The following is a 16,978-nucleotide window of genomic DNA, read 5'->3' as shown; positions in this document are numbered from 1 at the left end:
TTTTCCACTTTCTATCAGTCGCGATTTTCCACATCTCTAACGTGCAAGGTCGGCAGACCTAACTTTAGCAGATTTTTGTTTGTGGGGATATCTGAAACACGATGTTTACATAGATTTCCCTTTAAATCTTTCAGATTTTAGGGAAATTACTTGTTAGAAAATAACGGTGGACATCAGAGAATTGGATGGTTTTTGAAGAGTAGTGAAAAATTTATTTTTGTGTTATTTTTCTAAATTAATCACTTTGAACATTTCTGGTTAAATTTCGAAATAAATTTTTTCTGGTTTAAAATAAACCAGAAATGTATTGATTACAAATACGAAAAAAAAAAAAAACAAAACAAAACAAAAAAAAGTTTTTCGATATCATTGATTTAGTTATATAATTTTAAAATCTTTGTATTGAAACAGTCACAGAAAGAAGAAATGCAAATAGAAGTAAAAAAAAAAAAAAAAAACCCTTCCCATTTCACCTATCCATTCCCTCCAATAGTTTATCTAATTCTTACTTTCTTCCTTGAATTTATTTAAGCTATCAACTTCCACAACAAGACAAGAGATGGAAGTTTGTTCCAGCAATCAGCAATTTGCTGGCTAAAGGCAAATTTCCGCACATCCTACAACCGCCCTTTCTCAATTTGAATTTATGCTCCCTGATGTGCGCAGTCAGAGCAAGAGGAAGAATTTCATCAGCATTGAGCTTTCTCAATACATTCAAATCCTTAAAATTCCTCAATCAGATCACCTCGCGGGTGCCTAGTCTCCAGACGTTGCTGTTTGCAGAACTGAAACCTTTTTTGGTAAGAGCACTCCTTTGTTCCCCTCGCTAATCACGTTGCCCTTCTCTGTACTCGTTCCAGCAGCTCTACCTAAAATGAGATCTGCAGGCCTGTATGCAGTACTCAAGATGTAGTCTGATCACTGCTTATCATCTCCCTATTCTTATTAGCAAAATTCTGTATATCATTGACAACTCCATGAGCTGTCCTAGCAACCTGTCTACACTGTCAGAGAACTTCATATCTGACTGCACAATTACCCCAGGTCCGTTTTAATTTTCCACTACAATTATAACGATGGTTAACGCTTTTAAATGCTAACAATACTGAACGCATGAACCACACCAGATAACATTTATGAGTGTGGCACTTGACAGCTTTATATTAAATTGATAGATTACCATTAAAAATGAATGGCAATTTGACCATTCTCATTTATCTCCGTTGTTGACACTCTTTTAAACTTGAAATTCTGTTTATCCCTTGCAATTTTGTCAGTTTTTCCGTTTTCGTTATAACAAAACAGAAATGTACCATGGTCTCTTTTTAATTTTCATGAACATTTTTATTTAAGAATAAAAATAAGTTTTTCTATACAACTTATTCTCGTGAACACCTTGTGCATAACAAAATCTTATCTTTCTTTTTTTCTATTTGCAGAAACGTTTTCCTCTTCGTGGCACACCTATGGAGATTCTTGTTATATACTTGTTCCAGACAGCGTAACGTGGCTGAATGCTTCTACAAGATGTGATGAACTTAATGGAACTTTAGCTATAATAAATAAAATTGAAGTGATCTTCTTCGTGATGAGCCAATTTCCATTTTGTGAGAGAATTTTATATTTCAAATGCATTTAAACTGTAGTAGATATTATTCCAATTCACTGATATTTGAGTATTGTATAATTAACGGGATTGGTTCAAATTTGACCAGGACAAATGTTTAACAGACGTGTTTTGGGATGTGAGAGGATTTCATGTCGAATTTCTGTGGGAGAATAATTCCGTGCATGCTGCTTACTAATGTACTATTCTGAGGAACTGCTACAAAACTGTACGAAAGAAAAATCGTTCTCTGATTGGAGGAGGATACGTTTTCACAACGATTCATGTTCGTATATAGTGGCTGTGACTGTCACAGCATTACAAAATATTGGCTGGGACGTACTAAGACACATTCCTTGTCTGGATTTGTCTCCATGCGATTATTACTTTTTTTGTATTTCTGAAGAAGCACCTCTAGAGCATGTGTGATTAACTGCTATTACCTACCGTTCGTGTTGTTTTCCTAAGAATGAAAAACGAGGGAAACATGGTAGGCAAATCTTCGTCGAAAGAATTTTAAAGTTCACTGCATTCTAAAGTTTGTTTCAAACATTTTACCAAAAAATGCTTCTTCGAAACTTAAAAGTTTAAGGGCACTTTGATGAAAGGAGACGCGGTTCCAACAGAGGATAAAGCATGTGAGTTTCGTAACAATGATTAAGAGAAAGACGAACAGTACAATCGGCTGTTGGGACATTAAGAAGACTCAACATCACTGAGAATTTTGTCTGATGAAAGAAATGGGCTATATCGAACATTTATTGCAATATCATGTAGTTCTGTGCATATGAATGTTCCGGTCAAATTTGAATCATTCTATGTATTTTAAAAGGCATGTAAGAAGTTTCTCTCTTAGTCATCGGTTATTAGTTCTGTGCCTGTCTGTTGATATGAATATTATTATTATTATTTCAACGGTGCCTGGGCGTTAACCCAAATCCGTATGTGTTCACGGTCCGATTTTTATGTGGTGCAGGCTGAAAAACCCTTAAAAACTCTTAGAGAAAAACTTACTTCTTCCTCCTAATATTGGCTCATTACAGCCTCGATTGAAGGGGACTTTAGAAATTTCTCCAGTCGTCGACGGGATTCGAACCCAGATCTCTTTCTCTCCAAAAATAACTAGAGAAACCTCTATAGATAAATAGGACTGATGATATGAATAGAGTGTAGAGTGTTTAGTGTCAAACAGCAACAGGGTTTAACCCATCTCCGCGTTGTATACATTGTGGGTGTGAAACGGAACACTGTCAATGCCAGAGGTTTAAAGGTGTATGGATTTTGAATATGTGTAGTGTCGTGTATCGTTGTTCCTTTAGTCATTTAGCCACTGGGCCCCTAAAGGGACCCAACGTTGCCGACACTCCGCCCCGTGGAGGCAGACCAGGTACACTACTATTATAGTTATTTACTCTGGCAGGTCCTGCAACATAATTTCCTAAGAGTTCAGTGGCTAGGAACTATAAAAAAAAAAAAAAACCGCTGTAATAGGGGTCAGCCAGAGTACTAGTCATGCAATTTGATGTTATTAACTTTTTGGGTGTAGTTAGCTCAAGTAATTTAGAGATGATTCGGACGCTAGTTGTAAGTTAGAGAGTGGGAGAGACTGAAGCCTGGGGGAAAAATACGGGGTTCATAGAGAAGATTACCTCCAAGTCAGTGGAACAGGCCCAAGCCTCACTAGAGGGAACAGAGGGGCAGTGAGGGGGAGAGACCAATGGTGACCTCCCCCCGCCGGAGGAGTGGAGGCAAAGAACCACGCAAGGGAGCTTGGCTAGGAAGGCCTAATGGCAGCAGCTGAGCTGTGCTGGTGGAGTGTCACACCTGAGAAGAAGGTCCCGTCCTGGTCAGTGTCAGCATCCCACACCATGCTGGCTAGGAACAGCGAACAGCATGGTGTCGGCATAGACGACCTTGGGGATCCATAAGGTTCCCATGGCCATCCGTCTATCTGATGAAGAGGCTGGAATAGAACATGCAATTCACATCATTCGCTCACACACCATTTTTTTTTTTTTTTTTTTTTACATTTTATATTTTATAGTTTTTTTACAGTACATTTCAAGACATTTTATAGTTTCTACATTTTACAAGTTTTTCATACTGTTTTTTGTTCCATTCATCCATCATTCTCATTCACACCAGGGAATATGCTGTCAATTTAAAACAAAGCAATAATTAAACAAGTAAATAATTTAAAGAAAGCTCACACTAATTTAAATGACATGCAAATAATCAAATTTAGGAGAATATTTATCTACATATCTAATTGAACAATGAAACAAAAACACACACATAACAATAATATTAATACTAAAATTTTTTAACAAACTTCCTATCATACTTTTACATTCTGCCTTCGACATTTATACATTCAACACACTATTTCTCGCATTCATTTACTCAATCCAGGCACACTTTTTCACCCTCACATTCACCCAGCCTATTTCACTCAGCCTCCAGTCATTCGCTCAACAACCACTCACACACATCCTTTACTTTCACACAACTCTTTCAGCACAGCATTTACTCTTTCAGCACTCACCCTTTCTCACACACTCATCCCCAGTCATACATTATCATTCACTCACCCTTCCTAGCATTTCCTTTCATACTCTCACTTTTACATTCACTCCTCTTTTCACTTCAATTCTCATTCATTCATCCTCAGTCATACTAGCATACTTCAAAAACCTATAGCTTACTAGTTTTTTCCAGTTGACAGTTAAGCCTGGCAGCATGTCAATACCAATCTCTTTAAAGTCCTTTCCGTGAGTGTTGTCAGTTTAGGGCATTCAGTCTATTTTCAATCGATGTAGGTTATGATGAGGGCAGTACCAGCCTGCCTTTATTCTCATCAGTCACATTTGGTTATTTTCCTACCTCTTTGGTCCCCTGGCAATGAGCCAAAGGGGCCCCCGGAGGCAGGGTGTCAAATCTGGTAGCGTCCTGTAATTTCTGAGTCAATTCAGATATGTTCAGTCATGTAGAGATTTTGCCATTCACTGGGCATGAGGAAGGAAATGGGCTGGTTATATATTTGGTCTATTGATTTGGTACAGAGACTGGTTGAAAAGCCTGTTTCTGCAAGTTTCGGCGGATTTCAAAAATGTTTTGAGCATATTTAGTGAAGGCCTTGTAAAAGGTCTCCTCCATGATGAATTGGTGTTCTTAGCCCCTAGTAAGCGGTGCAATTTCTGTGATTAACTGTCTACGTTGATTTTCATAGATTACACAATCATATAAGAACGTGTGCCCAATCCTCACTTTCGCCACAGGTACAGTGGGGGTAATCGGCCAGTCCCAAAGAGTGTAATTTAGCTTTAAGGGATCCATGACATGTCGACAGAAATGTGGTATAAAGTCCTGGAGCATACTATTGGTTTTGGGCTAATCTATGGAAAAGCCACCTGCAGTTTCAAGGTGCAGTGGTAGTGTACCTGCCAAAACTTGCAGGACCGCGATACTACTGTACAGCATGCTCTAGTTATTGTTAATGAGATTGTTCTTTGAATGATATTTAATTTTGCTCTGTTTCCAACTATGGCTGTGCGATGGAACCATACGCCAGCACCATAGGAGATTACAGGTAAAAACACTGCTCGGTAAATGAATTCCAGAGTTCTGCGCTTGAGACCCCAATCGGCTCGGCTGATTCTGGCAATCATTCCGGCATAGTTTTGTACTTTTTTTAGCCAAGTATGTCAAGTGTGGATAGAATGTTAATTTGGAGTCTAGAATTATGCCTAAGTATTTCAATTCTTGGACCATGTGAATTGAAGTATCACCTATTTTTTTAATCACTGATGGTTCATCTTATATTTAGGTTTCCTTTCGGTAGGATACATTTAGTTTTTTCTACCGAAATTTTGAGCACGTCGGTTAGCGTTCAATCCTGCAGTTGTTTGAGCGCCACGTTGTTCTTTCTTCCACTACCCTGATATGAATACCGAGATTCTAGAGAGTTTTGAGTGTAGATAGTACATTTTAATCAAGGGTGAATTTGATTATATTTCAGCAGAAGAAGGCTAGTAGCCGGACCATATATCATAATGACGATTATGATACTTGCAGGACCGCGATACTACTGTACAGCATGCTCTAGTTATTGTTAATGCATTAAGAACCTGCAGATAAATGAACCACTAGGTGGCAGTGATCACAGTGTGTTGAAGTGGGATTTACTCAAGGAGGTAACTACCATCAGAGGTAAAGGGAAGGGTTTTTGTTTTCGTAAAGGCGACTATGATGGTCTGAGACAGTATTTAAATTCTATACAGTGGGACCAACTGATGATGTTACCAACAGCAAACTCAAAATGGGAAGCATTCAAGGAACTAATCTTGGTGGCTACCAGGCTTTACATACCAACTAAGAAATATTGTTCAAGGTTTAGGCCTAAATGGTTGTCAGATGGACTAATGAGACATGTGGCAGAGAAGAAAAATGCATGGGATACATACAAATTAATGGGTGACATGGAAGCCTATGATAGATATAAGTTGGTCTGTAACCAAGTCACAAAGGAGATTAGGCAGGCAAAGGCAGACTACGAAAAATCCTTGGCAAAGGATGCAAAGAAAAACAGAAAAGAGTTCTTTACCTATTTAAACTCGAAAAGGAAAGGGATGAATCAGATTGGTCCACTGGATATTGATGGTTCAACAGTTGAGGATCCTGCTCAGGTGGCTAACAATCTAAACGAGTATTTTGCATCTACATTCCCGCATGAGGAGTTATTCAGGAAGGAGAATGATGTAGGTAATGTAAACATTGGCAGTGAGCTGGATGACTTTGTAATAACTGAGAGGAAAGTGGAGGAGAGATTGTTGAGGATAAACATAAAAAAGGCACCTGGGGTGGATGGGATTTATCCAGTTATATTAAAGGAGGCAGCAAAGGAAGTATGCAAACCCCTAGCCATAATTATGAGAGCTTCTTTGGACTCAGGGGAGGTACCCATAGACTGGAGATGTGCAAATCTAACCCCAATTCACAAAGGAGGATCAAAGGCTGACACAAGTAATTATAGACCTGTTAGTTTAACTTCTGTTCCAGGTAAATTAATGGAGGCACTGGTTAAAGAAGCACTGCAGGATCATCTAGACAAGAATTCAGTTATAGCTCAGACGCAGCATGGTTTTGTTAAGGGCAGGTCTTGCCTGACCAATTTGATTGGATACTATGATGTAGTCACAAAAGAACTGGATGCAGGGAATAACTTTGATATTATATATTTGGATCTTAGAAAGGCTTTTGATACTGTTGCACATGGAAGACTGCTGCACAAATTGGAGCAGTGTGGCATTGGAGGCAAATTGCTGCTATGGATAAGGGGATGGTTGAGTGGCAGAAGACAGAGAGTGGTAATCAATGGACACTGCTCAACGTGGACTAATGTTATTAGTGGAGTTCCTCAAGGTTCAGTGTTGGGTCCATTGTTGTTTTCGGTGTTTATGAATGATATTGATGATGGGATATCAAGTTTAATGTCTAAGTTTGCAGATGATACAAAGGTTGGCAGGGTCGTTAAGGACACTACTGACGCTATGCTGCTGCAACAGGATCTGGAAAGGTTGAACAGATGGGCTGAGAGGTGGCAAATGAAGTTTAACATTGACAAATGTAAAGTACTACATATGGATAACAGTAACCCCAGAGCAATGTATCAACTCTGCGGTACTACACTGACAGTGGTGGAGAATGAAAAGGACCTGGGGGTAATTGTGCAGGCAGATATGAAGTTCTCTGAGCAGTGCAGACGAGCTGCAAGAGTAGCTCATGGAGTATTGTCAATGATATACAGGAATTTTTCTAGCAGGGATAAGGAGGTGATTATTCCCTTGTATAAGGCAATGGTTAGGCCACATCTTGAGTACTGTATACAGGTCTGGAGGCCTCATTTCAAGAAGGATGTAGAGCTGCTGGAACGGGTACAGAGAAGGGCAACAAGATTAGTAAATGGAACAAAGGGTTGCTCTTACGAAGAAAGGCTTAAGTTTTGCAAATTACAGAGTCTGGAGACTAGGCATCGGCGAGTTGATCTGATAGAGGTGTATAAGGCTTTGAATGGTTTGAGCATGCTCAATGCCAATGGGATTCTTCATCTTTCTCAGAATAATCACCTCAGAGGGCATAAATTCAAATTGAGGAAGGACGGATGTCGGATAGATGTGCGGAAATTTGCCTTTGGCCAGCGGGTGGTTGGTTGGTGGAACCGACTTCCATCACTTGTTGTTGAAGTTGATAGCCTAAACAAATTTAAAGCTCAACTGGACAGGTATTTCGAACGAACGGAGGGGTGAAATGGGAGAGGGTTTTTTTTTTTTTTTTTTTGGCTGATGCTGAATAAGCTTGCTTTCTTGCATCATATGCCTCTACTAATGCTAATGCTAATGCTAATAATTTGATGACTCAATTCAAGTGTAAGTCTTTCTATGATAGGAATGCCCAAACTTTGGCCTACAGTTCAATCCAACCGTTCAAAGAATCTTAAGGACAATAAATATTAAAATAGTTTTTTGTAATAAAAAGAACCTAAAAGTTGATATTGATTTTTAACTGTCCGTCGTGTTTTCCTACCTTTCAACGTATTTGTACGTTATCAGCAGTGCATTCATAGCGGAAAAAAAGGAAGATTGTGTGAGGTTACATGAAATAGAGTTTTACCTCCTTCCCCGCATCAGCTGGGGTTATAAGAGAGGTGTCGATAATGCTGCGTGGAACAGCGTGGGACAGCGTGAGTAGGCTACTCACCATTTCAAGAAGGTTTTAGATTTGATGAACCCTACTTCATTTGGCGCAATTCTATCTGTATTGTATATCTGTGAAGAAAAAAATGTGAATTAGAACGGCTGGTGGTAGCAATGGCATCGTGGTCTGCGGATAAACCTGTTGTGTAGCAACAAGGCCTTAACTAATCCTTAGCGAAAATGGTACAACATAGAGTAAAAATAGCTTTATTTTTTAACTCCCATTTTTTAGTTGCCTTTTATGAGAGATGAGAGGGACATGTGTGGACATATGCGCTTTTTGTAATGGCAGCTTCTAGAACATCGATTTAATTCCGCCTCGTTTCGCTGTAATTTTTACAGACTTTTTGTAAAATGGGCCAGTCGTGTCGTAGTGTTATGTTTGTGTGATTAGTGCATGTTGTGTTGTGTTGTTCTGGCCGCTTTGCTAACCCAGAAGTAGCAATCTCCTGGAAAGCTGCTTCTGAGTACTCGTCAACACCACGGGAAGGTGGGCCAGTTCCTGTAGTTACGACACGTACAGTCTCAGATTATGAGACAAAAAAAAAAACAAAAAAAAACAAAAAAAAAACTGGGAGCTTAGTGTCATAGCTTCAGAGAAAGACTATACAGATAAACGTTAGTCATACATATCTGTATTCATTCAACAGTTTCTTTAATAAGAAATATTCAATAGTTTCTTTAATAAGAAACATTAGGTAGCATTAAATCAGAAGATAGTTGTCTATTGAAGGTTATCAGTTTAAATTAAGTTCAGGTTATTATAGAAAATTAAATCGGTCTAGGCTTTAGATGATCCTGATGTTAACAAAAGATTAAGCTGACGTCGTTAATATCATAACAGTAGGTCAAGGGTAGAAATTTATAGCAAGTTTCCATGCACTTATTTTCAATACATTCATAAAGGACTATCTCATGTACATTCATTTTAATTGTCCAGTAAGGTATTATACAAAGTTCTATCTGTTAGGTATCATACAAAGCATTCTACAGTTAAAGTACAAGGAGTGAATTTTCAATTGTACTGTATTTCATATATAAGATTATAATTTTATTTTACATTAATTAAATACGTACTGTCTTTAGGTTTAGAAATTTTAATAGTTTTAAATTAACTACGAGTCATTTTATATTCGCTCGAGCAGTATTTCACAACATTAAGTTATTAATCCTTTTCGAAGCTACCTTACATAATAATTTGTTTTTGTAGTGCTACTTCTGAAGTGGCAAGCATAGATCAAATAATTCCTATCAAGTAGTTAATCCTAGTAAGTCCATTAAAATTACTGTATAAGGTTGTTCGTGTCGGACGGCCCCTGGGATTTCTCCCATCTCCGCGTGTATTCGCTGTATCGAGGACAGTACTGTACACTGTCAAGCCAGAGACTTGAAAGTGTGTGGGCCGTGTCTCTGCAGTGTGATGTGTTGTGTCCATTGTTTGTCCTGCTTATTGGACGCCAGGCCCCTAGTGGGGACCGACTTTGCCCATACCTCGCCACGTGGAGGCTAGCTGGGTGTGTCCAGAACGCGACAAGTTGCTCTGGCAAGTCCTGCGACCTAATTTCCTGGGGTTTCAGGGGCTAGGACCTAAAAAAAAAATCCACGCATTCGACATTAATTCTTAATGATATTGCTGTTAGGAAATCGCTGGTTGGGGTTGAACGCTAAAGAGAGAGATGTGTTAAAAGGCCTAACAGGTCGGGCAAAATTTTGTTATTATTAAATTTAGACGTGTGGGCTATATGGCTGAAGACTGGGGGGATAGAAGTAGAAGTAAGGGGTCGATAGAGGAGATGACCCCTGCTAAGCAGTGTGGCATGCCCATGCCAAATCAGAGGGAAGTTTGGATGGCAGGTGGGGGAGACGAAGAAAAGTTATCTCCCCCTGCCATGGATAGGATATACAGGTAGAGTGGGGGGAGGCTGAAGACTGGGGGGTGAAAGGCAGAAGTATGGGGACGATAGAGAAGGCGACCCCAGGTGGTCAGTGAGGCAGGCCCATGCCTCACCAGGCTAAGAGATGGGTCGGCAGGGGAAGTGTAAAGTGTATTCGTGTCAAACGGCACCAGGGGTTTCCCCCATCTCCATGTAGTTTTCATTGTGGGTGTAACAGATCACTGTCTAGGCCAGATATTTAAAAGTGTATATATGGGGTATGGAAGCATTATGTTGTGTATCGTTGTTCCTTCGGCCATTTAGCCGCTAGACCCCTACTGAGACCGAACGTTACCCCACTTACGTCCTGTGGAGGCAGACCAGGTACCCAGTAAATTTTTGTATACTCTGGCAGGCCCTGCCACCTAATTTCCTGAGATTTCAGTGGCTAGGGCCTAAAAAAAATAAAGTTTTTATCTTTTTTTCCCCTTCTCCGTGGGGTAGTTCGCTAATAGGATTTACGCCGAAATTGGTGCGAGATTTGGCTTTCAGAATTTGGAAGTATATTTAGATTTTGTCGTGTGGGCATATGCTGTGTTGTATAGGAAGAGCAAGGGGGGAAGACTGAAGACTGGGGGGAAAGGTAGAAATATGGGGTCAATAGGGAAGGCGACCCACATCTATCCTGCCACACCTGTAGCAGGTGAGCATGCAGCTTTATCTTCTCCATAGTCTAGCTATTGGTGATGTCGGTGGTGAATCCCAAAGATGTCTGTGGGATACCCTTCTCCAGGTGGTGCGTGAGTCCCCATTGAATGACCTCTAAGTCCAGTGGAAGGACACAGCAAGGACCTGCAGGGCATGCGTGCTCACTGTGCTGCAAGCTCGAGTAATGGTCAGACGGATTGATCGGTGAATCGAGTCAATGATTCGTTTATTTACAACAGTTGTGGCTTTATGATACCACGCTCCAGATGCATACGTGATTATTGGGGTGAAGATGGTTTTATAGAAAAGACATAGCACCCGTCTGTCTATGGCCCAGTCTCTGCGAGTGACTCTGGCAACCAATGCAGTGTACCATCCGACTTTTGTGCACAAGTATTTCAGGTGGTTCTGAAATGATAGGTTCGGATCTAGGATCACGCCTAGGTACTTTAGCTGCTTTGAGAATTTAATTGTTTTCTGGTCAATTTTGATTTGCAGAGGCCGCCTGAGGTTGAGACACCCCTTGAGCAGGATGGAGTTTGTCTTTGCAGGGGATATTCTAAGTTGATTTTGCTTTGCCCATTCCTGAAGGGTGGACAGAGCCCGGTTTGCCAATGTCTCCAGTTGTACCCTTGAGTCCGCTGGCGCTGTTAGTATGAGGTCGTCAGCAAAGGCCTGTGATTTTACCTATCAAGGTCTATGACTAGGAAGAGCCATAGATCATTACTACGTTCCACAGTGGTGGTCCACGGACCGGACCCTGTGGACAGCCGCGAAATGTATTCTTGGAAAGGGTCCCATAGGGAGCAACAATCCTGATGGATCTGTTTGTGAGGTAGCTCTTGATGCTGTAGAGGTTGTCTGGGATCCCAGCAACCCGAAACCTTGCCAAGACGCTCGGCCACCAAAGTGAGTCGAACGCCCCAGCAAAGTCCACAGCAATCACGAGGAAATACTTCTTGGTGTATCTTCTTACTTGTTCTTGTAGGTTCGTTAAGGCGTCCACGGCTGAGCGACCCTGCCTGAAGCCGATTGGTTGGGTGAGGCCAGGGCAGCCCTGTCATAATATTGCTGTATTCGTCCATAGAGGAGGCGTTTGAGTTACTTGCAAATGTGAGAAGTACGATCTGTCTGTACGAGTCTGGGAGGTGTGGTGGTTTGGTCGGATTTTTCAGAATTAGTTTGACGTTTGCTTTCTTCCATGAGGTCGGGAAGGTGCCAGAGTGAAGACAGAGGTCGAAGAGGTTGAGCAAGAGTTTTGGGACACACTACTGTCTTTTTGATGATTTCGAGCTCCAAAAGGTCCGGTCCAGGGCATTTATTTTTCCTGATGAGGGTGGCAGCACTGTTGAGCTCCTCCACTGTGAAGTGAGGTTCTGTCGTTGATGTTTGATAGCTTTCATTTTCTAAGCAGAGATGGATCTGCTCTGTTGTCGCCGGTTGTAGCCGGGTGGAATACTGTGTTCAGGATATTGGAAATGGTCTGCTCCCAGGTTGTGGACATGCCTCCTTGTATCAATATGGTGGCGGCAATAACTTCCCCTCCGCGGAGTATATTCGTGGTCAGTTTGTAGACTATTCCCCAGGGGTTCTCGTTTCCCATAGTGGAGACAAGGCGCTCCCAAGTTTGCTGCTTACAGCTTCTGATTTCGGCTGTGTAAGTGTTCCTTGCTTCGTTGTAGCGTTGTCAGAGTACTTCGACCTCCGCCGTCGGCCACGAGCGCCTGGTCCGCTGAAAGGTTTGTGCTTCTTTCCGGAGTCGTCGCTGCAGTTCTAGGTTCCACCAGAGCACAGCCCCAGGGGTTGGATTTTTCTTTTTTAATAGCGATGTCGCTTGTGTGCGGTATGATCTCTGTTATCTTGCTTTGGAGGTGATCTAGATCTTCGAGGCGCTCAAGCTTCCTCTGTCTCTGTTGTATGCTGGTTTTTAAAGTTTGGAAGAGTTCCCAATTTGCTTTGGAAATGGCATATCTGTGAGTGGTTTGTCTAGCTGCAGGTACCCTAGTCAGTGATCTGTTGAGTTGGAACGTAATGGCTCGATGATCGGACGTTGTCCAGGCCTCTTGGACGGACCAGTCGGTAGTATTATTAGCGATGTTCCTGGAAGCCAAGGAGACATATACGGTGGCCTCCCACAGTGTATTACGAATGTGGGCAAATTGTTTGGTTGGTTTAACACTGTTAGCGTTGCATTTGCAAGGAACTCTTCCAGTCTAGTTCCGTTTCTGGTGCCATGTCTGTCTGGCGTGTGACTATGGCACATTGGTGACCGGCAGTTCACATATGCACCAACTATAATTTTAGCGTTGGGAAGGATGTCAGCAGCCAGATGGAGGTATCTTGTGGCGAAGGTGATGTCTTCGCCCGGGCGACAGTAGAGGACAATAACATAAAATGGCCCCAGAGCTGTGGTGATGCGGGTACATGCAGCCCAGGCTGTGCAAAGCTGTGTGATTTTGGACACGGTAATATCCGATTTCTGACCGTGACTGCGGCCCATGGGGTGTCGTCCTCGAATTTTACTATCTTGTAGGTCAGGGCAAAAAGTAGTTTGCCCTGACCTACAAATGAGGAGAGTTACCCGTCTTTGCACTCTTTCAAGAAGCTCGATCTTTCTTTAGGTGCGGTCTCCACACTTGAACACAGTATTCCAAGTGTGGTCTAACAAAAGCCTTATATAATGGGATTATCATGTCTCTATCTCTACTTGCAAAAGTTCGATAGATCATCGATAGGACACCATGGGCCTTCCTTGCAACCTGTTTACAACCTGTTAGCTCTATAGCTTCGGTAAAAAGAGCTGTTCTATAAGAGTCGTGCAAGCCATACTTCAAATAGTCTTTGCTATTTCACGGTGTCTATATCTTGGTGGATTAAGGCCGTTTTCCGAAAGAGTGAAAGCGCTATTCTTATTTCATTGAAGGATGAGTGTATAATTCTTCAACAATTTTTTTTTCCCAGAAAATTTAAGATTACAGAAAAGAACGGTTTACCTCTATTTCGAGATAAACGAAATGATAGTAGGTTTCTTTTTTTTTTATAAAACACAAGTAATTCTATTGTATAATTATGTATTTTTTGTCACTCAATTTTTAAGTGTTTATTTCCGGGATTATGTGACAGATGCCTTGCAGTTCATTACTGTTCAGTTTGGGATAAAAGACAAAATTGGACACATATAGATGATTATTTAAATGAAGATGATTATAGATGATTATTTATTTGAAGATGATTATAGATGATTATTTATTTGAAGAGTGAACTCCATCCTGTTGATTTATTTTACAGTTTATAATTTCTCCTATTCATCTTTCTGAAGCGGAATCAATTGATCTCCTCCTGATGAATTCCCTATGGATAAGAAACAGGGAATTCGTAAACCTTTCGAACCTTTTCACTGCAAGAATTAACCAATTTTTTTTTTTTCATAACAAAATTTAATAATCAAAATTTCTGACCGCTTAGTGATGTCTGATTAGCACAAAAATCAGCCTAAATCAGTGTTTTTCAAGTGACGTTCTGCGGAACATCAGTGCTCCTCATATTCAATAAAGGTGTTTCCTCAAGCTTTTGAAAAAAAAAAAAAAATAATAATAAGACAAAAATCTATACACAGTAGAGCACAAATCCTGCATCAGAACGCCATCTACTGAATGTTCCAAACCTAATGAGTAAACAAAGAACGTAACGTAATGGAAAAGTCAAGTGAATGAAGAAATAAATGGTGAGGAAGTAATGCCGCCACAGTGTGCAGGAAACATTGCCGGTAACAAAGAGTGTGGCTCAACTTCTCCTAACGGGAAAAGGAGAGGATGTATAGCAAAAATAGCATGATGACTACTTTGATATACGTTTTCACATTTCACGGCGCTGCGTACAATGTGTTACTTGTTGAGTTTTGTAGATTAGCTCTATAGCTTCGGTAAAGCCTAAAAGCAGTTTAGAAACAAAACACGAGTGGCGTTTCTTATTAATGGCAATAAAATTTATATAATTATTAGAACGAGCATATTTTTTAAAATGATATTTTGATTATTGAACTACTTTAGTAGTTCGAATATCGAAAACCGAAACATCTTTCGCTATTAGAGAGAATTTAATTATGCTTTCTTTGGTGAATGTACCCACAAAGAACTTTGAATGTAGGCGAGGTTGTGAAAAAAATAAAGGGGAGGAGTAGAAAAACGAGATTATCTCTTATCTATAATAACGATACTTCTCGTGGCTAGAGCAGTGGTCACGATCACAGTCTGTCCACATAATATGGAAAAGGCCAAGTGTCAAGTACATTATAAACGAGAGGAACTTGTGTGTATGTGTATTTTTTTTTTTTTTTTTTTTTTACTTCGTGGAAATCAAATAATGGTGTCTTTTAGCGAAAACAATGTATAGGGGATTAAAACTGAATAAATAAATAAAAATAACAGTAGCCGTCAAAACAGTCAATTTAATGAAAGCTGGTTATTTGTAAAGTAAAAGATGTAAAAGATTTCGTACATATCATTATTACTGAATGCTTGAGTTTCTTGAGTAACCAAAGGATATACCAGTTGATTAGCTATTTTATTTATTATTATTTGTTTTTTTTTAAGGTATGCATCGACTGTTTTAGTCATAGTGCATGAGTTTGCATAAGCCTATGATAGATATAAGTTGGTCTGTAACCAAGTCACAAAGGAGATTAGGCAGGCAAAGGCAGACTATGAAAAATCCTTGGCAAAGGATGCAAAGAAAAACAGAAAAGAGTTCTTTACATACTTGAACTCGAAAAGGAAAGGGATGAATCAGATTGGTCCACTGGATATTGATGGTTCAACAGTTGAGGATCCTGCTCAGGTGGCTAACAATCTAAACGAGTATTTTGCATCTACATTCACGCATGAGGAGTTATTCAGGAAGGAGAATGATGTAGGTAAAGTAAACATTGGCAGTGAGCTGGATGATTTTGTAATAACTGAGAGGAAAGTGGAGGAGAGATTGTTGAGGATAAACATAAAAAAGGCACCTGGGGTGGATGGGATCTATCCAGTTATATTAAAGGAGGCAGCAAAGGAAGTAAGCAAACCCTTAGCCATAATTATGAGAGCTTCCTTGGACTCAGGGGAGGTACCTATGGACTGGAGATGTGCAAATGTGACCCCAATTCACAAAGGAGGTTCAAAGGCTGACACAAGTAATTATAGACCTGTTAGTTTAACTTCTGTTCCAGGTAAATTAATGGAGGCACTGGTTAAAGAAGCACTGCAGGATCATCTAGACAAGAATTCAGTTATAGCTCAGACGCAGCATGGTTTTGTTAAGGGCAGGTCTTGCCTGACCAATTTGATTGGATACTATGATGTAGTCACAAAAGAACTGGATGCAGCGAATAACTTTGATATTATATATTTGGATCTTAGAAAGGCTTTTGATACTGTTGCACATGGAAGACTGCTGCACAAATTGGAGCAGTGTGGCATTGGAGGCAAATTGCTGCTATGGATAAGGGGATGGTTGAGTGGCAGAAGACAGAGAGTGGTAATCAATGGACACTGCTCAACGTGGACTAATGTTATTAGTGGAGTTCCTCAAGGTTCAGTGTTGGGTCCGTTGTTGTTTTCGGTGTTTATGAATGATATTGATGATGGGATATCAAGTTTAATGTCCAAGTTTGCAGATGATACAAAGGTTGGCAGGGTCGTTAAGGACAATACTGACGCTATGCTGCTGCAACAGGATCTGGACAGGTTGAACAGATGGGCTGAGAGGTGGCAAATGAGGTTTAACATCGACAAATGTAAAGTGCTGCATATGGGAAACAGTAACCCCAGAGCAACGTATCAACTCTGCGGTACTACACTGACAGTGGTGGAGAATGAAAAGGATCTGGGGGTAATTGTGCAGGCAGATATGAAGTTCTCTGAGCAGTGCAGACGAGCTGCAAGAGCAGCTCATGGTGTCTTGTCAATGATATACAGGAATTTTTCTAGCAGGGATAAGGAGGTGATTATTCCCTTGTATAAGGCAATGGTAAGGCCACATCTTGAGTACTGTATACA

The 16,978-nt window shown here is 40.5% G+C and overlaps 1 protein-coding gene across 1 annotated transcript in view; it reads left to right on the top strand.

Annotated features, from left to right (window-relative positions):
* The first annotated feature begins 1,497 nt into the window (after positions 1 to 1,497).
* Positions 1,498 to 16,978, top strand: part of LOC150089846 (macrophage mannose receptor 1-like) — a 96,228-nt gene continuing 80,747 nt past the window's right edge. Inside the window, exon 1 of the mRNA XM_090368856.1 lies at positions 1,498 to 1,607. Within this exon, the coding sequence (XP_090224982.1) occupies positions 1,589 to 1,607 (19 nt within the window). The 5' untranslated portion in view covers positions 1,498 to 1,588. The remainder of the gene's footprint in view (positions 1,608 to 16,978) is intronic.

This window comes from Mastigoproctus giganteus, chromosome 2 (assembly GCF_048544385.1).
Source record: "Mastigoproctus giganteus isolate SK-2022 chromosome 2, ASM4854438v1, whole genome shotgun sequence".
NCBI lineage: Eukaryota > Metazoa > Arthropoda > Arachnida > Uropygi > Thelyphonidae > Mastigoproctus > Mastigoproctus giganteus.
Note: the sequence above shows the minus strand (reverse complement) of the source record. Positions and strands in the feature narration are given on the sequence as shown.